At 45.1% G+C, this 22613-nt stretch overlaps 9 protein-coding genes across 14 annotated transcripts; 6 read left to right on the forward strand and 3 right to left on the reverse strand.

Moving 5' to 3' along the window:
- The first annotated feature begins 236 nt into the window (after positions 1 to 236).
- Positions 237 to 2718, forward strand: LOC6528716. Of its 2 annotated transcripts, none has more exons than XM_039371750.2 (3): positions 237 to 463; positions 1214 to 1526; positions 2639 to 2718. In XM_039371750.2, exons 2-3 carry the CDS (start codon positions 1297 to 1299, stop codon positions 2649 to 2651), a joined length of 243 nt encoding a protein of 80 aa, XP_039227684.1. In that variant the 5' UTR covers positions 237 to 463; positions 1214 to 1296; the 3' UTR covers positions 2652 to 2718. The 2 variants fall into 2 exon arrangements, with proteins under 2 accessions (XP_039227684.1, XP_002089751.1); XM_002089715.3 differs by having other exon boundaries at positions 238 to 459.
- Positions 2719 to 2912: 194 nt separating this feature from the next.
- On the forward strand, positions 2913 to 3180 carry LOC120320848. Its single transcript, XM_039371751.2, has one exon. It carries the CDS (start codon positions 2913 to 2915, stop codon positions 3048 to 3050), a length of 138 nt encoding a protein of 45 aa, XP_039227685.1. The 3' UTR covers positions 3051 to 3180.
- Positions 3181 to 3245: 65 nt separating this feature from the next.
- Positions 3246 to 5105, reverse strand: LOC6528717 (charged multivesicular body protein 4c). Of its 2 annotated transcripts, XM_039371749.2 has the most exons (5): positions 4816 to 5105; positions 4592 to 4594; positions 4262 to 4439; positions 3920 to 4203; positions 3246 to 3858 (listed from the first exon to the last, which is right to left on the reverse strand). In XM_039371749.2, the coding sequence occupies exons 1-5, from the start codon at positions 4991 to 4993 to the stop codon at positions 3818 to 3820; spliced, it is 684 nt and encodes a 227-aa protein (XP_039227683.1). In that variant the 5' UTR covers positions 4994 to 5105; the 3' UTR covers positions 3246 to 3817. The 2 variants fall into 2 exon arrangements, with proteins under 2 accessions (XP_039227683.1, XP_002089752.1); XM_002089716.4 differs by lacking the exon at positions 4592 to 4594 and having other exon boundaries at positions 4816 to 5103.
- A 61-nt stretch (positions 5106 to 5166) lies between these two features.
- Positions 5167 to 6301, forward strand: LOC6528718 (pre-mRNA-splicing factor 38). Its single transcript, XM_002089717.3, has one exon. It carries the CDS (start codon positions 5260 to 5262, stop codon positions 6250 to 6252), a length of 993 nt encoding a protein of 330 aa, XP_002089753.1. The 5' UTR covers positions 5167 to 5259; the 3' UTR covers positions 6253 to 6301.
- A 140-nt stretch (positions 6302 to 6441) lies between these two features.
- Positions 6442 to 9627, forward strand: LOC6528719 (proton-coupled folate transporter). The gene is made up of 9 exons (XM_002089718.3): positions 6442 to 6927; positions 6995 to 7107; positions 7781 to 7931; positions 7994 to 8177; positions 8244 to 8430; positions 8488 to 8623; positions 8681 to 9007; positions 9069 to 9225; positions 9283 to 9627. The coding sequence occupies exons 1-9, from the start codon at positions 6717 to 6719 to the stop codon at positions 9344 to 9346; spliced, it is 1530 nt and encodes a 509-aa protein (XP_002089754.1). The 5' UTR covers positions 6442 to 6716; the 3' UTR covers positions 9347 to 9627.
- A 101-nt stretch (positions 9628 to 9728) lies between these two features.
- LOC6528720 (proton-coupled folate transporter) lies at positions 9729 to 13066 on the forward strand. Its single transcript, XM_002089719.3, has 9 exons — positions 9729 to 10123; positions 10182 to 10294; positions 10823 to 10973; positions 11040 to 11223; positions 11517 to 11703; positions 11769 to 11904; positions 11968 to 12294; positions 12352 to 12508; positions 12573 to 13066. The coding sequence occupies exons 1-9, from the start codon at positions 9955 to 9957 to the stop codon at positions 12634 to 12636; spliced, it is 1488 nt and encodes a 495-aa protein (XP_002089755.2). The 5' UTR covers positions 9729 to 9954; the 3' UTR covers positions 12637 to 13066.
- A 259-nt stretch (positions 13067 to 13325) lies between these two features.
- Positions 13326 to 16354, reverse strand: LOC6528721. The gene is made up of 9 exons (XM_002089720.4): positions 15944 to 16354; positions 15765 to 15874; positions 15549 to 15699; positions 14435 to 15211; positions 14239 to 14375; positions 13995 to 14184; positions 13874 to 13921; positions 13701 to 13809; positions 13326 to 13623 (listed from the first exon to the last, which is right to left on the reverse strand). Exons 1-9 carry the CDS (start codon positions 16068 to 16070, stop codon positions 13566 to 13568), a joined length of 1707 nt encoding a protein of 568 aa, XP_002089756.1. The 5' UTR covers positions 16071 to 16354; the 3' UTR covers positions 13326 to 13565.
- A 575-nt stretch (positions 16355 to 16929) lies between these two features.
- LOC6528722 (proton-coupled folate transporter) lies at positions 16930 to 20085 on the reverse strand. Of its 4 annotated transcripts, XM_002089721.3 has the most exons (9): positions 19712 to 20080; positions 19534 to 19643; positions 19326 to 19476; positions 19080 to 19269; positions 18699 to 19021; positions 18300 to 18445; positions 18056 to 18245; positions 17833 to 17989; positions 16930 to 17770 (listed from the first exon to the last, which is right to left on the reverse strand). In XM_002089721.3, the coding sequence occupies exons 1-9, from the start codon at positions 19947 to 19949 to the stop codon at positions 17713 to 17715; spliced, it is 1563 nt and encodes a 520-aa protein (XP_002089757.1). In that variant the 5' UTR covers positions 19950 to 20080; the 3' UTR covers positions 16930 to 17712. The 4 variants fall into 4 exon arrangements, with proteins under 4 accessions (XP_002089757.1, XP_039227681.1, XP_039227682.1 ...); XM_039371747.1 differs by having other exon boundaries at positions 16930 to 17989; positions 19712 to 20083; XM_039371748.1 differs by having other exon boundaries at positions 17833 to 18245; positions 19712 to 20083.
- A 543-nt stretch (positions 20086 to 20628) lies between these two features.
- Positions 20629 to 22533, forward strand: LOC6528723 (DNA repair protein RAD51 homolog 4). Its single transcript, XM_002089722.4, has 3 exons — positions 20629 to 20903; positions 20962 to 21473; positions 21536 to 22533. Exons 1-3 carry the CDS (start codon positions 20653 to 20655, stop codon positions 21778 to 21780), a joined length of 1008 nt encoding a protein of 335 aa, XP_002089758.1. The 5' UTR covers positions 20629 to 20652; the 3' UTR covers positions 21781 to 22533.
- The last annotated feature ends 80 nt before the right edge of the window (positions 22534 to 22613 follow it).

Below are 22613 nucleotides of genomic sequence, written 5' to 3' on the forward strand. Positions count from 1 at the left end.
TTTATTAGATGCATGTAGTATTTTAGTTTTACTGAATTAGAAACTTCAGCAGGGAAACATCTGCTTTGCTCTAACGTGTATCTAAGACCACTTCACCATCGCCTCATTTCTTTCGGTGTATGAGCGGAGAGTATGGGTGTGTGCGTGCTGCGTGGTAGCCACTCACACAGAGGCAAATCCCGACGCCTTCGCATTTCAAATTGATTAAAACTAAAAACACTCGATGCCGACGCAGTGCCTTGTTTCGTTTTCAGTGCGATCGCAGACATTGTGCAAAACGGTTCACGTTCTCTCCTCGCGACTGGACGACTGGAGGTGATCGAGTTTTTCGTGGGATTGCACTGAAAGAAGCCGGAGCAACCGGAGCCAAAGCAAGTCCAAAACCGAGCGGAATAAAGCTAAAGCCCAAGGAGTCACGCCCTTCGATCCCGTTGAAGACGAGTGAACTGAGCATTTGAGGTAGGTCAGTTGGGTGGGCACGATGGATTGACCTCGTCCGGTTATCAGTCTCGGTCCACATTGCTTGCCCTCTCACTTATTGGTCTTCAAGGCACGCAGCCCACAGCCGGCCTATCGGCCACGTCCAACTAACCCATTGATCAGAGCGCGAAACCAGAGTCCCAAACAACTCAACTATGTATTTCCCATGGCTCCCGAGGGCGGCGCGTGTTTCCTACGATTCTCGACCACGTTATCAGCGATCGGCTTAGTCAGTGAACTATTCTGAACTGCTAATTGATAATATGTATGTGGCAACACCTTGTATGTATGTACATATGTATGTATATACTTTAGATTCGCACACTTGATTCGAGTTAAAACTGCGTCGCACTTGCCACTTAGTTGCCATTTTGCTGAAGCCTGTTTGATCAGCCCACGTAAATGGAGAATACTATTTACATATGTATGCATGTGTATATACCTCTCCAGATGGAGCTTAAAGACCCTCCATTGGGGGAAACAAACGAGTATAAACCTCCAAGATGGCCACCCCACCTGGAGCAGATACGATAATAATAGATGTATACCAAGAGCTTATCAATAGCTCGACTTGTTTTCCAACCGCGCCGTAAATAAGTTCAGTTTGGATCGGACGACAGCCGAAAGAGAAGATCCCCACACTTGGAAACAGCTAGAGGGGCACGAGCCCACCGAAAAACAAGATTTCAGTCAAAATAAATAAATTATGGTGTCTTCACATATATATTTTTAGCTTTATCAATTTCGGGCGTTTCTGCGGAGGCTCGACGCATACACATAGCCAATCGGAACCAGATTTGTAGCGAGGGTCGCATCATGGATACCGTCAAGTCGTTCTTCGCCGGTTCCAGCAAAGATGGCAGCCTGCCCAGCAACAGGCAGGCGAATGTCCCCGGATCCTCTGTGGCTAGCCGCTGGGGTCGCAGCTGGAGCACCAGCTCCCAGCACACGGATCCCGAGCCAGGGCCCTCCAGCTCCACCGCCAGCAAGAGCGGCAACCCGTGCGATGCGAAGCGCAAGGACAGTGACAACTACTTCTACATCATGTAAGTTGGTTCTCCTTCTGGAAGCTTTCGAGAGTGCCGTAGTGCTCCTCTTTTAACGGCCAGATTCAATGGGGGAATTTTTATGTAACAGGCATTTTTAATTGTTTTCCCGTTGGGCAGTTCAAAATGTGGAGTCGGAATAGATTCCAGTACTCACAAAATAAATAGTTAAGGACTTATAGTGGCTTAGTGGTTCTTAGTGGCTCAGCTTAATGTTTTCAAGTGATGGCGATATGGAAGAGTCATATAATAAGACTCAAATGATAAGAAAAAAACTTCCAAAAATACTTATGTACTGTTGTAACATCGAGGAGTATATAAAGACAGTATGCAAGGGAGTGGGTAAGCTTGTTGAGGAACTCGATCATTGACCCCAATGCTGGTAAATAAAGCAGCCAAGTAGCATGCAGGGTATCTCTTTACCTTCGTATTCCCAAGTTTCTTCATTTATACCACCTCTTTGAGTAGTTCCTAAGCACACCATGGGCTGGTTTATAGCTCTGTTTACTTGGCATAGGGAATATTTTGATTATCTTGCAACCGCCTTATCAGACGTGGTAGCCCATGACTAAATTGATTTCGTGGGTGCAGTAATTTCAGACCAGATAGCCGTTCAATGCCTGCAATTTTCGATTGAACAGGGGTTACGTTCGATCAACGTAGTTAATTAAATGCCCAAAGAGCGTAGCCTACGTTCTCTAGGGGCTGGCAAACCAGTTTGTGCGGTCATAGATTCGTTGGCTCACCTTGAACACCCAGGCTTGAGCGTAGATCGCTCGGCCAGGTTGGCTCAGAGTTCTGAGCGAGATGAGGGATATTTGGGGGATCTGGACTGGAACTGCATAACCAGTTAAGAATCAGTTGCGAATTAGCTGGCGCTGCGAACAGCTGAGTAAGCCGCGCTTGGAAAATGTGAGTGGTCGGGGATAGCCCCGAAAATAACTAATCTGGGCGTGGGCCTTGCCAGGTGGTGTACATAAGTGCGTGATTCAGTGGAGCAGCTGGGCAGTTACCATTGAGCACTCTCTCAACACGCTGTAAGATCCGCTATAGCGTTAATATTACCTTACCACAACAGATGCAATAACATCTCTTGTTTGATTTCATTTAAGGTGGCGTGCTTGAAGATTACCATATGATTGTGGATCGGAGCACCAGTCGGATGAGTCGCGATCCGTGTCTAAAGTGACCTGCAGCTATACATATCTGATACCCTATTAGGAACATCGGAGCGTCAGCGGCAACAACCGCCTTTTGCCTTGTTGCACCATCTCCATTGGCCGAGTCCGGTGTTTAGTGATACTAGTTATTTATTTACAATTTTACACAAGACATTCATTTACCCCCACACTTGTACGTGCTGTCCGATCGATCCCCTCCTCCTATATGGACGCCATCACAATCCTGGGCTTGATCTACTGGCTGATCTGCATGATTGCGTTCGGACCACTGATGTTCTTTGTCTGCGTTTACCTGCCAGAGGTTCCGGTGCGGTATGTGAAGGGTCTGAGGCAGCACACCTGAGCCCCTTCCACCCTACTTGACCACCAACTAGCAAAGTCCGTAGTACATAAATTGCCTAAGCCATAGTTAAAATGATATTGATGTACAACCGATCGATTTGCAATAAAAGTATACACCAGAAAGCATTCAACTTAAATGTGTAGTGATTAAGTAAGTGGGCTTTTTAAAATCTCAAAAATAACAACGATAAGACGATTTCTTCCCAGTGGTGCTTCATTTAGGGTTTTTATTCGCAACCTGTTTACAAGCAAAAACTGTTATTAAATAAAATGTATTGGTTTATTCTTTTTTTTTTTTGCCTCTCGCGACTGCTGAGTTACCTGCAGTCGAGAGGCTTCATGTTTTTATTTTTGTGAATCGCTCAATACAAAGCTTAGACTGAGGAAAGATAAGTGCCACAAAACATATTTAAGTTTTATCAAAAAGCTACTTTTGTTTGATGGAATATTAGATTTGCATTCACTGAATGACCAATCAGCGTTATTCAAAGCCATTTAGTCGTGTTGAAAGAATAACAAATCAAATATTAAATACGTTGATACCTAGTTTTGCTGATGCGTGGCCTGACTATGCTCATTTCGTTTATTTTAAAATCACATTCCTATTTTATGTACCATTTGTTGAATTGCCAAAGGATTTAATGCCTTGTATTCTCTCCCTCGCTTCGAACTAAAATTTCGCTTAATTAACAGTATTGATTGTTAATCAAAACAAAAACGATAGGGTGAATCTTTAGAACAGTAAGGAGATTGCAATAGCTCTCTGATTTAGTTGGACCAGGATATTAACTGCTTCATGACTGGATCATCTGTAACGCAAGTTAATTGTTAATTGTCGAAGGAGGACCCAAATGCGTTGACTGAACTCACCATCATCCTCCACTGCATTCGTGGTTGTCGCCTTTTTCTTTTCTTTGGCCTTCTCGGGCAAATCTTCTGTGGGTGCTTCTGGCAATGTGGGCGTCGGCTCGGGGATGCCAATGATTTCCTTATCAAAGTTCTCCTGCTCCAGTTCGTCGAGTTCCCGCTCGAGATCCTCATCATCCAGATCCGCCCCAAATGCCACTGGGTTGGATATGGCATCGGAAATCTCTCGGGCCACGTCCTGCTGCTCAGCAATGTCATCCATCATGTCGTGCACCTTGTCCACATCCCTGCATGAAAGTGAAAGTTAGTACTTGGAAGTTATAATGGCACTTTTCCATGACTCACATATTTTGATGGGCTGTCTTGAGAGCATCCGCGGCATTCTTCATCGTTGTCAAGACGGCAGTGTTCGTGTTGGCGCTCTCCAGAGCCTCCCGCTGCATTTCAATGGTGGACAGGGTGCCATCGATCTGCTGGAGTTGCTTCTCCAGGCGCTTCTTTTTCTTGAGTGCTTGCAGTGCCACTGAAAATTTGTCAAGTGGAGGGATTAGAAGGTTTCGAGGACTGGATTATATATTCGAAATATGATTTGGCCAATTCGCAATGCGTGGTTTGAAATTACTCTACTGCATGGCTTGTGTTTGTTTTGGGTTTTTAAAGGAATGTTTATATTACGTTCTGAGCGATTTGCGGACACGTCCAGGCATCGAATGGTATGCGGGTGAAAAGGGCAAAGAGATACATATTGTTTATTGAGTTTTCTATTTTCTGGCAGTATGGAATACTGATTAACTGGGAGGAGGCCTCGCGGCCGCAACAAAAACAAAGCAATGAGTCATTTTCCCTTGGCCCATCTATGTGGCCAACTAGGACTCCAAGGACCTCTGTGGACTGCATACCTCGTTTGTTTTTGGACGCATTCTTGCGGGCTATATTCAATTCGTCCTCGATCTTGGCCTCCAGGAACTCCTGCTTTTTGATAAGCATGTTCTCCGTCTCGCGCAGCTTCTGTATCGCCTCGCCGGTGGTGGGGGCCACCTCCTTCTTGCCACCGAACATCTTCCCGAAGAAACTCATCCTTACTGGTCTGCCTTTTCACCTGAATATAGCGAATAAATTGAGTTTTTCCTGCTATTGCGTTTCTTGGTTGTCTGGGATCTGTTGTTCGTATGCGTCACCCGATACCGATTGTCGCTGCCTATCGTTATCGCCTTTATGTATGCGCTTGGCGGAGGGGAATATTTCTCTGTTAGGCAGCTGGCCACTCTGTTTGGCAAACGCCGAAAAATAAATAAATATATTTGGTGCATAGTCACATTTTGCTCTGCGGCGAATAAAAAGAAATGGCCAACCGCACGGTGAAGGAGGCCAAAAACGTGCACGGCACCAATCCGCAGTACCTCATCGAGAAGATCATCCGCTCAAGGATATACGACTCTAAGTACTGGAAGGAGCAATGCTTTGCCCTGACGGCGGAGCTTCTGGTGGACAAGGCAATGGAGCTACGATTCGTCGGCGGGGTCTACGGCGGCAACATCAAGCCCACCCAGTTTTTATGCCTTACTCTTAAAATGCTGCAGATTCAGCCGGAAAAGGACATCGTAGTGGAGTTTATCAAGAATGAGGAGTTCAAGTACGTGCGAGCACTAGGAGCCTTCTATCTACGGCTCACAGGAGCCGCTCTGGACTGCTACAAGTATTTGGAGCCATTGTACATCGACAATCGAAAGCTGCGCCGTCAGAATCGCGCCGGCCAGTTCGAAATTGTTTACATGGACGAGTATATAGACGAACTGCTGCGCAACGACCGTGTCTGCGACATTATACTGCCCCGCATACAAAAGCGTTCCATTCTAGAGGAGAACAACGAAATCGAGCCCAAGGTGTCTGTGCTGGATGAGGACTTGGACGACGAACTGCCCAGCGATGAGGAGAAGGTGGACGAGACCAACCGCCCTAAGGAGAATTCCACATCAGTGCGACGCCCGCGAAGAGCTCGCTCCAAGTCCAGGTCACGCAGTCGAGAGCGAGAGCGAAGATCTGGGCAGGGCAACAACGCCCGCTCCCGGGATTACTACGACGAACTGGAAGACTACGACCGCCAGCGTAATAGGGTTCGCAACCGGGACACCCACAACGAGGACTATGACAGTCGCCAGACCAGTGGACGCCAGGATCGCGAACGAGAGCGCCAGGATCGCGATAGGATAAGAGAGCGCGAGAGGAATGGGGACAGAGATCGCCGGGAAAGGGAGCGAGATCGAGAACGCGACCGTGGCCGTCATGATCAGCGGGAACGAGACTCGCGAGGAGAGCGCGAGCGACGACGCTACTAAAATTAAGAATAAATTGAATTTACTAACCAGTAAAAAGTCTCAAACAAAACCTTTTAACCACTCTTAATTCCCAACAAGTTGGCATCCCTAGCAATAAGAATCGAATATCGGAATCAAAACAATGACACAAAAGAAGAAGAAGAATACAATCAGCTGTTGCTGCTTGCATTTAGAAAGTTTCGAATAGCAACGTTAACTGCGGGAGAATCCAGCCAGCTGTATTGGTGAAAATAATACATGTACCAGGGTTATAAGTAAAGATAAATCCGCATTAATCAGCAGTAAAGCAGCTGAAGCTTCAGTATCTAAAAACCCGCCGTCGCGTTTGGAAGACTTCCAGGGAAACTGCGCAGCGTTCTGGTGAATGAATTGCTAATTCCATTATCTCCGGTAGACTGGTGGAAGCCAGACGCATCTCCGAGTTCCGTTCGCGATAACTACCAAGTAAGGAACGGAACGGCAGAATGCCCCGCTCTGATACGGAGGCTTTGGTGGCCGATGTGGAGACTGGCGAAGACTCGGCGCCACGCATACTGGACGCATCTGCCTCTTCTGGTGCCAGCAGTGAGCAGGTGGACCCATCTCCGGTTCCCCCGCCTCATGACTACAGCAGCTACCGATGGTTCATCCTGGAGCCCGCAGTATTTTTAATCTTCTTCGCCAGATATTTAATTGGTATAACGACCACAGGACAGTAAATCCGATTGGGTGCATCATTTAATTAACTTTGTGTGCGTTTTAGGGGCGGTTTATCAGAACCAAATCCTCTACCAGACCTGCATCACCATCGAGAAATTCAATGCCACGCAATGTGAACCGTTGCTGGGCATTGATCGCGGATCGGACGCGGATAAAGTAAGTGTATAATTCGACCCACAACCAAATAGTATACACACATGTACATACATATCATATAGCTTTGGTATCTGTACTTTTTTCAGTTGCTATTCTCGTGTCTGGTTTAGCGTTGAACAGTTTTTATCTTATTGTAAATTATTTTTGCTGCTTTGCTGGGCGTTTCGGGTAGTGATTTTATGAATAGAGGCGATGAGAAAAATAACAATTTTGAACAAATATTTAGCAACTATAAACAAAAACTGGAGTCTAAGTTACAAAAATAATTATTTTCTAGTTCTAAAACCACAATTAGCTTCCAAAAATATTAATTTGGCATTTGGCTCGCCGAGATTAATGCATTCTTCTAAGACGTGACCTACTTATTCCTAGTACATATATCAGCATCTGACGTGACAAAGCAAAATCAATTTTGCAAATCGTTTCAATCTAATGCAAAAATGTCATTGTTTGGAGCTTAGAGATAAGGTAATTAGAACGACAGTCGAGGCTTATCAACGGCCACAACAAAAGTAAGCAAAATCCTTTGTTACTACATTTCGGAGCAGTGTCGAAGTATTTGCTAAGGGAAGCGTTAAAATTATAATTATACGTACAAGATATGGCATACTGACTCATCCACAACGTGATTGACAGTTGTGCAGTGTACTAAAGTGAACTTCTGTTTTTTCAGGAAGTCGAGGTGATAGTACAGACGTATTCTGCAAACATTATGATGACAACCTCTTTGCTAGAGAGCATTATTCCAGCCTTCGCGAGTCTGTTCCTGGGTCCCTGGTCCGACAAGTTCGGAAGGCGGCCAATCCTGCTGACAACTTTTACGGGTAAATTATTACCAGTCAAGCCTTCTAAATAATTGTATAATTACTTCTTTTTGTATTTAAAGGTTACCTCACTGCTGCACTCATACTGATAGTAATCACTTACATAACGAGGTCCACGAATATAAGTCCGTGGTGGTTCCTCCTTTCCTCGGTTCCTTCTGTCCTAAGCGGTGGAACTTGCGCCTTGATTACGGGAATCTATTGTTATATATCCGACGTGGCCAAGGAGCGAAAAAAGGCTCTGAGGTAAGTGGGGTTTATTTTTTTTTCTATCCAACAAAATCCAGCTTCAACTTTTTCCATTTTTTTAAGAATGGTCCTCAATGAGGCCTCCCTCTGTGCTGGCATGATGGTGGGCAATGTGGCCAGTGGTTATATCTACGCTGCCACAAATGCTCTAGTATTGTTTTCCATAGCTGGAAGCCTGATGATGCTTGCCTTGATGTACGTGTTTTTATTTGTACCTGAAAGCCTAAGTCCAGGTGACATACACACCGGAGTAAGTTTCTTTAGCTAAGAGGAAACTAGTAGTTTATTTCTCCTGTTCTAATTTTAGTCGCGAGTCCGTGAGTTCTTCCGTTTTGATTTAGTCAAGGACCTTATTCGGACCTGCTTTAAGAGGCGACCCAACTTTGATCGCGCAATCATCTGGCTAACAATGATTGCCCTAACTATAGCCATTTTTGATATGGGTGACATAACTCAAACTTAAGTTACCTTAACATATATAATATTTAAAATGCTTCCAGAGGGAGAGAGCACTGTAAATTACATGTTCATGCAGGATCAATTCAACTGGACCATTAAGGACTTCAGCCTATTCAATGCATCCCGAATCGTGATCCAGATTGTGGGCAGCATCGTCGGCATGGTGGTATTACGACGCGTTCTGAAGATGTCTATCGTAACCATGGCGATGCTCTCCCTAGCGTGCTGTGTTCTGGAGAGCACGGTGCGGGCCACTGCTGTCTACTGGCAGGAGCTGTATCTGGGCATGACGCTGGGAATGATGCGGGGCGTCATGGGTCCTATGTGCCGTGCGATTCTGTCGCATGTTGCACCCGCGACTGAAGTTGGTAAGTGGTCCATAGGGCTTACGTTTCCTGCAGATAACTAATACCATCTGAAACAATTTAGGCAAGATTTTTGCACTGACCACCTCCATGGAAGCGGTTTCGCCATTGGGCGCTGCTCCTCTGTACACAACCGTCTACAAGGCAACGTTGGAATATTATCCCGGAGCTTTTAACTTTATCAGTGCCGTTCTCTACTTTGTGTGTTACATTCTGATAGCGTAAGTCCTGGCGAGCACAGTTTAAATTCACTTTAATAACAATACATTTAAATGCAGCGTGATCTTCGGCATCCAGAAATCGATGGGCAGCAGCAGTGTCTATCAGGCCATAGGCAGTTAACCAGCTCCTCAGCGCTCTGATTTAGCTGAATGTATCTCACAAGTTAAATTCCTTCTGCAGGCGTTGGAAAGAGCTCTCATTTCAAAAGATTAGAAACTATTTTTGTAAATTAATCTAGTGTTTGTCCTCCTTGTATTTGTGCAAGTATTATTATGATTTTTACCCGTGTACATGTATCTGCTATCTAGACTGTGTTTTGCATGTGCAAGCACAGTAAAGTTAAGAACAAAAGATTTAACTGTTTGCAGTGACAATAAACTGTAAATACCTCGACCATTCAATATCTTTGAGCATAAATCGGATTGTGTGTCGCAGAGTGAGGTTTCTCGGGAGGGAGCCGCTCGAACGGGCGTAGATAGGGCGCGGCAAACGGTTTGGTGTGCTCAAATTGGCAATCGCTCGCTTTGTTTGTTTACGTCGTCTATTTCAGCTGCTCCCTCCAGTTAGTCTATCACTCGAGTTCGGCGCGCGCGGAGGTTTAACACAGTTCCCGCTACGATATATTGCTTGGCTGAATGAATCGCTAATTCCTTTGTCTACCCGATAATTGCTGCGATCGCTTTGTTGCATTAGGTGAGCGATAAGACCGTGACCTTCACTTCATCAGAATGCTTAGAGATGATGAGGAGCCAATTATTGGCAATAATGATGAGCCGCTGGACACCGAAGTGCCTTCCCGACCTACCAATAGGATTTTCGGTAGCTGGCTGAAAAGACCCCGCTCGCTCATTTTAGAACCCGCCGTATTTCTGGTTTTCTTTGGCAGATTTCTAACAGGTGTGTATAGACGACTGAATGTGTGGTGGGCGTCTTTAAGTCAGATTGTTTCCATCAGATGCCGTTTACCAGAACCAGATACTCTACCAGACCTGCGTCACGGTCATGAAATTTAATGCCACCGAATGCGAGCCATTTCTCGGTACGGATCGTGCCTCCGATGAGGTTAAGGCAAGTTGAAAAGCATCAGCCGACAGGGCGTATACGTATTCTTATGCATAAACATTAATGAATACGACTTTAGTGAGTCTATAATTGCATTTCAATTAGCAGTCATTTTAATACAAAATTGGTTGTTGTACTCATGTATAATTTGTTCCATACCAATACATCTTCCAATACATCTTAATTCTGTAATGTTTGCTAACTTTCGATGCGGATTGAAAACTCTGTATGTCCCTATAGTTTTCGTTGACTGGTATCTTCCGTAAACTTATACTGAAGAACGTTGGTCCCACCTGTTTCTGCTTATCAGTTGACCAAAACAAAAGTAAACCCAAATTGTTTATGACTAATGGGTCGTCTTATCACAAAAAGTTATCGACCACAGTATACAAATCGGGAATGATGTTTCGACATGCATGTGTGAAGATAGTTAAGCCCGGCCAAAACTCCTAGTGAGTCATATAAACGTGACGACAGCTTGGCGGGGTTATCAGCAGAAGAGAATTCCCTATCAACAGAGTTCCCATTTTGCAGAAAATCGAGGGGCAAGTTCAGGAGTATGCCTCCACCATCACAATGATAAGCTCAATGCTCGAGAGCACCGTTCCCGCCATAGTTAGCCTCTTCCTGGGACCCTGGTCAGATAAGTTCGGCAGGAGGCCCATCCTCCTATCCACATTTACAGGTGAGAATACCATATGAATACCTCATGATCTAATGAACTCTATAAAGATCCTGATTAATTTGGCAGGCTACTTTATCAGCGCCATCATCCTGGTAGTTCTAACTCAAATAACGACTGCCGTCAATATCAGTCCCTGGTGGTTCCTGTTGTCCTGTGTGCCATCTGTGTTCAGCGGAGGCACCTGCGCCCTCATCACCATCCTCTACTGCCATGTATCGGATGTCGCCACCGAGAACAAGCGAGCCATGAGGTGAGTGGATGTCAAACATTGGCGCTTTATGTATTTGACTTACATTAATGATCAAGAATATATTTCAGTAGGTCTAGCTATAAGCCCATCGTCTATGTATTCTTATAATACTTTTTATACTATCCATTATAAAAGTAGCAGTTTCGTAAGACATTTAGACAAGTTTAAAGAGAGCTCTTGGCTAGATATTCCTGAAGAATCTTGTTTGAATGAATTCAATGGACGTTTGTCTAACAGGATAATATTCAGAAAATGTTGTTACTACCTAATAGTCATGAATGAATTTCGTCCAGAATGGTGACAATGGAAGCCTCCCTTGGCCTGGGCATGATGGCTGGCGGTGTGGCTAGTGGATACATCTATGCGGCTACTGGAGCTTCAACCCTGTTTATCTTGGTGGGCTCCATCATCTCCATTGCGCTTATATACGTCTACTTCTTTGTGCCCGAGAGTCTGAAGTCTGAAGACTTGCAAAGTGGGGTATGTACATATATATGTGGTTTATCAACTGTCAACTATTGCTGAATTACGTAATTATCGGTTAGTCTCGAATCCGCGAGTTCTTCCGTTTGGACCTAGTTAAGGTCCTCGTTAAGACCTGCATCAGGAAACGCGAGAACTACGACCGTGCTATCATCTGGTTCGTGATGATGTCGCTGACATTCTGCATTTTTGCCATGGGTGAGTGAAATTGATAGCGATGCTTGCTCCAGGCGAGGAACTGACTAGTCTGTCGCATTCCAGAGGGCGAGTCAACAGTGAACTACATGTTTATGCGCAAGCAGTTCGACTACACAGTCCAGGACTACAGTGTGTTTAACGCAGCAAGGGTGGTGATTCAAGTGGTTGGCAGTACCATCGCAATGATCCTACTGCGTCGTCTTCTTGGACTGTCCACCATCATGATGACCCTCCTAGCCTTTGCCTGTTGTGTTCTTGAGAGCACGGTCAGAGCCACGGCCGTATATGGCAGCGAGATGTACTTGGCCCTAATAGTGGGCATGATGCGGGGCGTCATGTCGCCCATGTGCAAGGCCATCCTGTCGCACGTGACTCCCAGCTCGGAGTTGGGTGAGTCCCAGGAATTACGATTATAGTTCCATATACTAATACCTCTTCCATTCACAGGTAAAATCTTTTCCCTAACTACTTCCCTGCAGTCCATCTCCCCTTTAGGAGCGGCGCCTCTCTATACGGCCGTATACCAGGCCACTGTAAACTTTTATCCGGGCATCTTTAACTTCATCAGTGTGGGACTGTACTTCCTGTGTTACTGCATGTCGGCGTGAGTTTTCCTTCCGAATCCCGAAATTCTCATAGATTTTAACTAAGTAAGCATTCCATTGCAGCGCGGTCTTCGGCATTCAAAAGTCAATGGGCACCGACAGCGTTTACCAGGCCATAGGAAGTTGACCTAGACATAACGCATTGGAATAGATCCCAATCGAGACGTGAACCATTCGTAAGGCCAGTGTATCAATTTGATTTTCAATATAAGTATTATTTCGGCTAAGCCTAAACCAATGTAAATAGCAAGCTGTAGACTAGGAATTCTTAGGTAAGCCCTACAGCATTCACCAAAGACTTAGGTTAATTAAATATAAATATATACATATATAAATTAATTGCAATGGTATTTAATTACGGTAGCTCTGAATATTGAAGATTGTTTCATTTTGTTAAAAAACTTGAGAAAAATGTTAAAATATATTTTACACAAGAGGAACGTTATCGTTATCTTTCGTTGACTGTTCTGTTGAGAGAAGTGGGTGTTCCTTAATATTTCTGGAATATCTATAGAAATAACTAAATAAACATAATTCAACACATTTTTCGTAACGGACTAGAGCGGTTTGTGTGGGAGGAACTTGAAAAACGTGGACATCATTAGAATCTGTATGCGTAATCATAACTTTCTAGTTTTCTAGTTAATTCCGGACAACTCCAGACTGAATTAGCGAATGATCCTGATTTAGAATGCATAAGTCCCTCTACCTTTTCCTGTTACTAAAAAAGTATTTTCAACCAATCTAGTATACCATTTACACTATGAAAATCGGGTACGACATTAGATACCCGAAACTCAGCTAATGAAAGTGCGATTTTGCAATTGTCTACTCAAGGAGTTACATATATAAATAGATACACTTTTAAAACAAATTACAAATAATTTAATATATAAATAAACAAGTCAAACAAAGATCCATTCGTTCGATTTATAACTGACGCCTCCTCATAGTTAAGCGCCTGCTTTGCGGACTCGCATCTTTAAATTCGCTCCACTTGTAAAACTTATTGCTCGGTTGGTTGAGGTGATCACGTGCTAATTTTGCGGTCGCCGCTCACTTGAGGACCTTGGCGTAGTGCTGCTTGTGCCTGTGCTTGATCCGCAAGACATATCTGTGTAGGGGGAAAGGGTGGAGTGTGTGATCAATTAGCAGGCTTGCAGATGGGGCGATTCAGTGTGCTAGGCTCACCCGATAAACACGAACGAAAGCAGGTACAGGAACGAGCTGACGAAGTTGAACAGACCCGGGTAGGTGGTGAGCGATCGCTTGTAGATGAGGGTGTACAAGGGTGCCGCCACTATAATTAGCAGCAAAAGAGTCAGTAGAGTAAACAACAATCAAACGACACTAGCCCCGCTTACCGAACGGCGCGAACGACTGCAGCACATTCTTGATGGAGAAAATCTTGCCTGCGGTAGAGGAGAAATGGTTAATTTTCTAAAAAAAGAAACAGCTGTGCCTGCAACCCATCACGAAACTCACCCAGATCCGAGGGAGGAACTATGTTCGATACTATTGTCCGGCACATGGGGCCTGAGATGGAGCGGAAGACGCCCAGGGTCACCGAGAGGTACATGTGCCAGGGCATCGTCGCAAAGCCCTTTGCTAGATTGTTGAGAATCTCGGAAAAGAAGGCCAGCAGTGCCAGGGTCACAACCGACAGGCGAAAGACCTATAACAAAAGGATTACTGCAATCATATATCTTATGCCATTTTAAAAGCTAACCTTCCGCAGAACAAGGAACCCGATGAGTGCGCCAATCATGGGAACCAGGTGGCTGACCGTCTCGAAGAACGTGTAGTCCCGCACAGTCCAGTGGAACTTCTCGCGCACGAATAGGTACATCACTGTCATCACTCCATCTGAAACCGATTAAGTGAATTAGCTATGGAATAAATAGAAAGATCATGCTGCCCCTTACCGAATACAAAGATAGACAGAAACATGGCCAGGGTAACCAGCCAGATGACGGCGCGCGCGTGGTGATCCCGGCGCTTGAAGCAGGTGCTGATCATGTCTCTGATGTGAACCATACTGAACAGACCCGCCTTCTTGGTCTGCTCAACCGCCTCCTGTCGCTTGCGCTCCTCCGCCTTCTGTGGCAGCCGCTCCACATACTTTGCCAACAGGTCGTCGTCGAAGCTCATCGCAGGAGTTGCCGGCGTGGGCAACTCCATCCTCTTCTCCTTCTCCTTCTCAGGCTCCTCATCATTCATGAAGTTCGGCGGGCAGTCAATCCCAACGCGGTCCAACTGGAGGTCACAGGCGGTTATAGGCACTTTGCTCTCGGTGCACTCCTTTACCCCATTTGCAGCAATCGCATTCTTGGTTTCCTGTTCCTTGTGGTAGTGCAAGCTCTCCGGCACAAAGAAGATGGTGAAGAGCGTGGCGAAGGTAACGATGCAGCCGGAAAGACCGATGGTCGCCGACGATCCTACTGCCGCGTACACAAAGCTGGACAGCAGAGATCCACTTGTCAGCCCAATGAAGAATAGCGACTCCATAAAGATCATGCGGTAGGGACGTGACTTGCAATCTGTGATGTCCGAGATGAAGCAGAAGGCGGCCACCGAGAAGACGCAATTGCCGCCGAGCAGGGAGTGGGGCACTGCAGCCAGGATGTACCACCAGGGATTGACCACATAGTAGCTGGATAACTGGCAGATGGCGGCCATCATTAGAAAGGATGCTGAGAATCCTGCGCAGGTCGAAAAACATGAAAATGTAACAGGAATTCATACGATGGCCTATTTTTGTTCCTTTCAGGATCCCTTTTACCATCTTTTGAGCAATTCGTAAAATCTGTTTTATTTGAGCTTTAAGTCGCCTAACATAAGTTGCACTTAAACAAAAAGCCAGATACCCACTTGCCCTTCTAGAACGAAGGCTTACAACTTGTATATGTATAAAGAAGCTATATAAATGATTACAAAGACTTTTCACTATGAAATGTTTGCCTAGAGAAGCTTGATTGCATTATTCTCGCTCAATCGTTAGTTAACACGATCCGGTGGAATTTATAAAACAGGTCTCACCTATCATGGAAACAATCAGCAGGGGCTTGCGTCCATAGTGATCCGACCAGGAGCCGATGAACAGGCCGCAGAAGGCTGGGACAATACTTTCTAGGAGGGTACGGGCTAGGAACAGATTGGCCACATACGGCTGCAGCTCCGTCTCAATGGCCTGCAAAGCGGAGGAGTGGGATCAGATCATGGTGGACTTGTGGCTTTTGCCGTACTGTAACCCACATTAATCTCCGCACTGGCGTTCTTCACATCCAGCTGCTTGCAATCGCTCTCGTTGTAGTGAAAAATCACCGTGCACGTCTGGTAGATGACCTGGTTGCGCTGGATGGTGCCTGAGCAAGATGCCGAATTGGTGATAGATTCTAGGTAGGGCGACTCGGAGAACCGGGCGGGTCACTCACCCGATAGTGTGTGCGAGAAGAGCAGCATGAACACAACCGGTTCGATGTAGAACATATGAAACACCTTTTCCCATTGAAGATTTCGAAGCTTTTCCAGTGTAAACGCATTTGAGGCCTTCTCGACCATGGTTGTTTCTTTAGTGGAAAAGTTCTTTAATATCTAGCTCTAAATTGCCGAACTAAATTGGCTCCTCAGTGGCTCATTGCAACACCTGTCACGTAACCGCAGTCCCAACGACGGAAAACCCCTGGTGCCCAGCACTGCCGATCAGATTTATGGGTTACTAATGCCAAATTCGAATATAATTTAAGCTTTTGATTGCAGCGGCAGTCGGAAACACGATACCGCAATACACTTCCAATCCGACGGCGACGGTACAAATAGAGTTCCGTTCTCGAAATGAGCGGCTACCGCGAAATCCGTGCGCTTTTATAGCGGGCCTCTCGGCGACGGAGGAACCGGCAACACATATGTACACCCCAGGTAAACAGTCGCACTGGGGAACAGTTGTTCATCTAGGGCCGCATCAGTTCCAGCGGCCAGCTTCGTTGGATTCACGTGAAATTGCATTCCCGGCGGAAAATACGAGTGTAGGAAAATAGAGAAAAATGTGTCGCAGTTTCGCTTAGCCAGATTCGAGTCTAAGCAAATGGAGCTCGGTCAAACTCCATTCTATCCACCGGCCTGGCTAAATTGGATTCGGAGCCCTACCTTACCAGCTCAACTCATCGAAAGTTGGGTAGGAGAAACGTGAGAAACGTAGTTTGAATAGTTCGTTTGATTTCATCTTCGGATCGTGCAAATTAGTAGCACGAGCCAGAGCCATGGGAGTCTGAAAAGTGGTTAGTAGGTCCACAGGGCGATGCCAAAAATAACCCAAAATAACCGGAGAGAATTAACGATGAACTAATGGTATTTGTGCACTTTCTGTGCGAGTACCACATGTACATAATTGTTTTGAAAGAGGGTATAAGTCGGATAGCACTTTACTTCCACTGTTTTATATCAAGGAAATAATTAAAAAATCGCAACATTGAATATTAAGCTTATGCAAGAATAAAATCGCTATAGTTATAATTGAATTTATAATTGTTAGAATCTGTATGTTACATTCATTTTAATTGGCCTGATGACAATCCATGCGATATGGTCGGCTTCAATCCACACAGAATTCCAGGGATTTCGTTCTGCTCCGTTGGCACTAAATTCGTGCGTAAATTGAGTTTCATTCGCTTTTCGAGTATAGCGACAAATAATACCGATCTTGATCAAGGGTGTAAAAAACCTGGCGACTAATTCAAAATTAGCGAGTGGAATTAGCGTTCGCTCAAATCCGTAGTTAGCACCAATCATTGGGCATACGAAAGTATGCACATCCAAACATTTTTATAGATATTCCGTAAGAATTGTCAAGTGACTGCGCACACGCCACAGCTTTGCTGCAATAATAACCCATATTTCGTTAATGAGAAAATATTTTGCGCTGTAATTAAACGATTTTCCCCAGGGAAGGAGAGTGAGATCTCCAGATATTAGCAAGGCAGAGGGCAGAAAGCACAATTCCTCAAACTATACTCTATGCTTGAGTTTGTATAGGCTATTGTGCGACAATCGAGTATGTAAATAAGCTCCAAGTGATTTACGGTTGAGTGGATTTCGCGTAAAGAGGTAGTCGAGGGAGTTTCCAAAGCCAGTCCATCTGTGTAACTGATAGCCAAATCTGGGCATGACTGGCGCTTTCTTCCATTCTTCTTGAAGCGTTCATCGATCATTTAAAAACTGGCTCATAGAACACCTGATTTCTCGACTTTTTGTGCCAAACCGTGCTGAAATATTTAATAGCGAGTACATATGGGAAAGCAATTGTATATTGCTCAAGGCAACGTACCCCAGTAGAATAATGCCTATGCCAAATAAAAAGGCGCTAAACACATTGAAAATCCCCGGCTCCGTGTTCAGTGTTTGGGTGTAGATAGCAACGTACAAAGTGGAAGATAAGAGGGGGGAAAGTGCTTGCAAGACTCCAAGCAGGGCGAAGACTTTACCTGGGAAGGGAAAGCACAGATATGTGTAAAGAACCTCGCTATAAAGAGCCATATATATGTACATACCCCGTTCATCAGCCGGCAGCAGGTTGGTGATCATGGAGCGGCACATGGGATTCACAAGGGACTTGAAAACACCCAACCCAATGGCCACGTAAATCTGCCAGCTCTCCCAGGCGAAGCCCTTCATCAGGCTGCTGGCGCAGTGGCTCATAAGAGACACCAATGCCAGCCACAGGACGGCCGACTTGGTGCACTGTCAGTCATAGGGGTAGGTCAAGAAAATGAGTCAGCACCACGTACAACTCACCTTGCGGAGAGACCAAATGAAGAACACTCCACCTGAACCAGCCACTGCGGGAACCAAAATGCCGACAGTCTCGTACTCAGTAAACTCCTTTACGGTCCAGTGGAACTTTATCCTCATAAACTTGTAGAACACGGCGTTGCTGCCATCTAGTGATAGAGCACAGAAAGCCAAAATTAATATTTCATACCAAGACCTTTGCCAATGCTTATCCGCCAGTAAAGGACAAGGCAACAAATGACAACCCCATTTCAGCGTTTGAATCAAATAAAATATGAAATCTTGATGTGCAAAAACGTAATAGGTACTTAATATAAATATAGGTTTTCAGGGCCTTCCCCTATGATCACCTCGACTCTAAACGACGCTTGCATGTTAAATTATACTTTTTTTGGAACTTGCCTGATACAAATGCGGTGAGGAGCAGTACTGCCATAATGGTTGTGAGCATGAAGCGATTCTGGTGCTCACGAGGCTTAGAGCAGGTCTTCCACAAACTCTTCAGCATGGAAAGCACACTAGTGCCCGTCGATGAAGTTGATAGTGTCCTATTCCCGACGGCCAAACTCTCCGGAAGAAGGAGTGCCATCAGAAAGAGAGCCGTAAAAACGCAAACCGAAGAAATGCTGAACACAATGTAGGCGTCTGTGGCCTCGTATGCATAACCAGAACCCAGGCTACCAAGGAGCAGGCCCACATATATGGCCAATTCATAGGCAATCATCCTACGGTGAATTAATATATATTAGTATTTCCAAAGCACTGGATTACCTTGCCAACTACCTGTAGGATCGAGCTCTGCCGTCGGACACATCGGCAATAAAGCAAACAGCAGCCACTGAATAGGTGACACTACTTCCCATGCAGGAGAGCGGCACGATAGAGAGCACGTACCACCAGGGACTGACCAGACCTTGGGTGTGCATGGCACAGTAGTCGATCGCGCTTGAAATGAGATACTGAAGGCCGTAGCCTACTCCACGGGTTAAGAATGTAGGCATCTTCCGACTAGCGGGGGATCACACCCACCTAGAAAGGAGCACATGAGAAGGGGCTTGCGTCCAAAGTGGTCCGCCCAGGATCCAGCAAAGAGTCCACAAAAAGCAGGAATAAAGCACTCCACCAACCGCATAGCCAGCGTGACCTTCGCAGCGTATGGCTGTACCAGCTCCTCAATTTTCTGGAAAACAGGATATTAAATGAGTTGCTATTCCCCTTTTAGAGTTATTATCTCTACCATTGTTTCATTCGTGGCATTTTTGGTGCCCAGCAGCTGGCAAACGCTATCCGGATACCCTAAACCCGCCGTACAGCTTTGGTAGATGACTTTATTTTTCAGAACGGTTGCTGAAATCCGGAGGAGTACACTGAGCTTTAGTGAAACTAATGCCCTAAGGTCACTTCACTGGACTTACAAGAAAAGTTGTAGGCAAATAGCAGGATTAAAATTAATGGTTCGAGAACATATATGCCCAGTGATTGGGGTCTTGAAGACTGAGGACTTTCAGAAAGTTCTTTGCCAGCTGCAATAGCTGACGCTTCGGAACTGCAACTCCTCTCGCTACCTGCGCTACCAATCCGCAACGAATCCGCGTCGCCGGATCTCTGAGCTTTGGCAACCAAGTTTTCGAAGGCGTGAGGTTCCTCGTCCATCTCTGTAACTCAACTGAGTCTTGGAGTTGATTCATTGCCGTCAACGAGAGAGGACAAGATTACAGATAGAGACGGGATACACTTATGTGTGTGGGCTCTGTTTTCAGGGGTTCCCATTCAGAAGGCATATGTACATATAAAGTTAAGTCTCTTATCATAAAAGAGCAAAAGTAGTTCAGATATAATTTATTCAATTTTTTATTAATTAGACTTCCCTATTTCATTCTTAGCGTACCAACTAAAGCTGTTTATTATCTTACGATTATATTGCAAGAGCAATTTTTATTGCTCTTATCGAGAGAGCACTGTATTTCTTGTGACCCCCACACGTGAGTCAGTTTCGAACTGACGATTTCCTCTTAGGGATTTTTTTTATTGGCACAACGTGCCGTTGAAACTGCAAAACAAAAGATAAACGCTCATTAATATGCATGTTGTAAATCAAGTGCCAACTTGGATTAGTTAATTAATGATCGACTCTTTAATTAGTACAAAAAATGTACTCTAATTCGAAATTTCTTTTTATTTATGTAGTTTCGTGTTTGAGAAGTACATATGGTAAAACATATAAAATTCAAAATTTTTAATTGCAATTGATTGTAACCAATCGATTGGCGGATTTTGAATTTAGCCGCGCTGTTATCGACGATAATTTATTTCGATACATTGTTGATAATAATATAAATAAATAAATGCGCCTAAAATGGACCTCAAGCTTATGATTTTGCAAACATGCACGGGGAAAATGCTATCCGAATACCAATTAAATTTACTCCGTAAAAACAACATAGGGTCCCTGATCGACTTTTATGATGCGGATGAAACGAAACTCCACGAGCTATGGGCCATTAATATACAATCTGTTCGAGAATTGAAGAAGGAATTGTCTCTATTGCCAAAATGCTGCGCTAATGCAGGCACTCCGGACTTGAAATACGAGACGGGAATCGAAAAGTAAGTCTTTGTATCATTCTACCAGGAATTCGATCTTATATCTCTGACCACAAATCAGCTTGGACAAACTGTTGAACTCCGTGGAACAGCCCTTTGGACCAGGCAGGGTCTGGGAGCTCTGTGGTCAGCCAGGCGTGGGCAAGACTCAGCTGTTGTACACGTTGGCCATAAATTTCACCTGGAAGCATAACCAGCCAGTATTATTCATAGACACCAAGCGGGAATTTTCCTGTAAGAGGATACAGGACATGCTCCGGGACAAGGAAACGGATGCAGAAGCTTGCGAAAGGACTATGAAAAGAATTCAGGTGGTGCAGGCCGCTACTGTTGCTGATATAAATGGTCTGCTAAAATCCTTTGATCAGCATTTGACCGAAACGCGGACTTCCATGCAAACGAAGTTGGTGCTTATTGATTCCCTTGCCGCGAGCTTCGCTTACCACCGCGGCAGAAGGATGCTGGACGCCAGAAATTCAGCACTGACAGACTTGGCTTGCAGAATTCGGAAACTCGCTCTCAGGGGCGTGGCATTTGTCATCGGGAATGTGTCATTCTTTGGAAACGATAAAGGTATGTGCTTGTTTTACTTGTACGCTACGGATTTAAAACTATTTACAATATTATCTTAACAGACGTCTGTGGTGATGACGGCGAGAAAGATGGCGACGATGAGGAAATTACGCGGCAGCAGTTGGAGCCCATGCTGGGTGCCTATTGGAGCTCGGTTGCCACGCTCAGGTTGTCGGTGGAGCTTCCAGAGACAGAGGACTTCACTCTTCAGGACGATGGCCTACGTTATATGTACGTCATCTCGAACACCTATGGTCCAGATGGTGAGCACTGCCTGCTGCGGATCACGGATGCAGGTGTGGTTTAACGCCGGGCAAATGGATTCTGCGGATTGTGCTGTTTGTAGGACTTTATAACCCGTTTGCCAGGCTCCAGAGCATCACCCAGACCCGGACGCTTACGCCTGTTGGAATTACCCGGTGCAGCCTCTAAGACCACAGGCACTGATTGATTCGGCAATGTACTCTTCTCCGCCGCCTCATCGACCGACAGGTCGGAATCGTGGGCATACTGGCAACTAGTGCCAAAGCGGCAGCGTCCTCTTCTAAAGTTCCAGCAAATCTTCCGTCCGTTCTTCAATTTTTGGTGCTCATCGTTGTCAACCATCTTCACGTGCCGCTCCAGCGAAGCGGTTTTGTGCAGCTCGGCCGCCAGGAAGGGATTGCTGAACACATCCCCCTTTCCAGCTCCTTGGGCAAGAGCTTGGCTCGCACTGGGCAATTTGGGAGGAGAAGTCTTCTCTTTTTCGGTTGGTGGCGCACTGAAAATATACAAGGATTGGAATTCCATGTTATACTGCAGGTAGAAAGAAAGGACACCTTTTTGTATCGCCGTCTTCGGAAAATTGACTACTGTTGTCTTCATCGGACTCGGAGGAGTCGCTATAATCTGCCACAAGCGACATTATTTTTGTTTTGTTTATATGCAGCTCTAGGCAAAACAATGTGTTGTAAAAAATAATCTAACGCGTTTTACTTGGCCATATAAAAATACCAAAAATATACCTCTTAACATTTACCAACCACCTAATAAAAACAACAGTATTTACTCATTCAAATTATTTGAAGCCCTTTTAAAAGATTAAAAACAAAAACTGATTGGACTATTTTCATTAATTTTGAGGTCGGGCCAGATTATTTA

The sequence above is a fragment of the Drosophila yakuba genome, chromosome 2L (assembly GCF_016746365.2).
Source record: "Drosophila yakuba strain Tai18E2 chromosome 2L, Prin_Dyak_Tai18E2_2.1, whole genome shotgun sequence".
Taxonomy (NCBI): domain Eukaryota; kingdom Metazoa; phylum Arthropoda; class Insecta; order Diptera; family Drosophilidae; genus Drosophila; species Drosophila yakuba.

Excerpts from the sequence above, each read along its gene's own strand:
- LOC6528716 (XM_039371750.2), top strand. The coding sequence starts at position 1,297 with ATGGATACCGTCAAGTCGTTCTTCGCCGGTTCCAGCAAAGATGGCAGC.
- LOC120320848 (XM_039371751.2), top strand. The coding sequence starts at position 2,913 with ATGGACGCCATCACAATCCTGGGCTTGATCTACTGGCTGATCTGCATG.
- LOC6528717 (XM_039371749.2), bottom strand. The coding sequence starts at position 4,993 with ATGAGTTTCTTCGGGAAGATGTTCGGTGGCAAGAAGGAGGTGGCCCCC. Across the intron at positions 4,204-4,261 it reads AAGACAGCCCATCAAAATAT|GGATGTGGACAAGGTGCACG; the intron begins GTGAGTCATGGA and ends ACTTTCATGCAG. Across the intron at positions 3,859-3,919 it reads GAATGCAGTGGAGGATGATG|ATGATCCAGTCATGAAGCAG; the intron begins GTGAGTTCAGTC and ends CTTGCGTTACAG.
- LOC6528718 (XM_002089717.3), top strand. The coding sequence starts at position 5,260 with ATGGCCAACCGCACGGTGAAGGAGGCCAAAAACGTGCACGGCACCAAT.
- LOC6528719 (XM_002089718.3), top strand. The coding sequence starts at position 6,717 with ATGCCCCGCTCTGATACGGAGGCTTTGGTGGCCGATGTGGAGACTGGC. Across the intron at positions 6,928-6,994 it reads CTTCGCCAGATATTTAATTG|GGGCGGTTTATCAGAACCAA; the intron begins GTATAACGACCA and ends TGTGCGTTTTAG. Across the intron at positions 7,932-7,993 it reads CCTGCTGACAACTTTTACGG|GTTACCTCACTGCTGCACTC; the intron begins GTAAATTATTAC and ends TTGTATTTAAAG.
- LOC6528720 (XM_002089719.3), top strand. The coding sequence starts at position 9,955 with ATGCTTAGAGATGATGAGGAGCCAATTATTGGCAATAATGATGAGCCG. Across the intron at positions 10,295-10,822 it reads GTGCCTCCGATGAGGTTAAG|AAAATCGAGGGGCAAGTTCA; the intron begins GCAAGTTGAAAA and ends CCCATTTTGCAG. Across the intron at positions 12,509-12,572 it reads CTGTGTTACTGCATGTCGGC|CGCGGTCTTCGGCATTCAAA; the intron begins GTGAGTTTTCCT and ends ATTCCATTGCAG.
- LOC6528721 (XM_002089720.4), bottom strand. The coding sequence starts at position 16,070 with ATGGTCGAGAAGGCCTCAAATGCGTTTACACTGGAAAAGCTTCGAAAT. Across the intron at positions 15,700-15,764 it reads ACGCCAGTGCGGAGATTAAT|GCCATTGAGACGGAGCTGCA; the intron begins GTGGGTTACAGT and ends TCCGCTTTGCAG. Across the intron at positions 13,810-13,873 it reads GCAGTCGTTCGCGCCGTTCG|TGGCGGCACCCTTGTACACC; the intron begins GTAAGCGGGGCT and ends TGCTAATTATAG.
- LOC6528722 (XM_039371746.1), bottom strand. The coding sequence starts at position 19,949 with ATGGACGAGGAACCTCACGCCTTCGAAAACTTGGTTGCCAAAGCTCAG. Across the intron at positions 19,270-19,325 it reads TCTCATGTGCTCCTTTCTAG|GCTACGGCCTTCAGTATCTC; the intron begins GTGGGTGTGATC and ends CCCGTGGAGTAG. Across the intron at positions 19,022-19,079 it reads GGCAGAGCTCGATCCTACAG|GATGATTGCCTATGAATTGG; the intron begins GTAGTTGGCAAG and ends AATTCACCGTAG.
- LOC6528723 (XM_002089722.4), top strand. The coding sequence starts at position 20,653 with ATGGACCTCAAGCTTATGATTTTGCAAACATGCACGGGGAAAATGCTA. Across the intron at positions 20,904-20,961 it reads TACGAGACGGGAATCGAAAA|CTTGGACAAACTGTTGAACT; the intron begins GTAAGTCTTTGT and ends ACCACAAATCAG. Across the intron at positions 21,474-21,535 it reads ATTCTTTGGAAACGATAAAG|ACGTCTGTGGTGATGACGGC; the intron begins GTATGTGCTTGT and ends TTATCTTAACAG.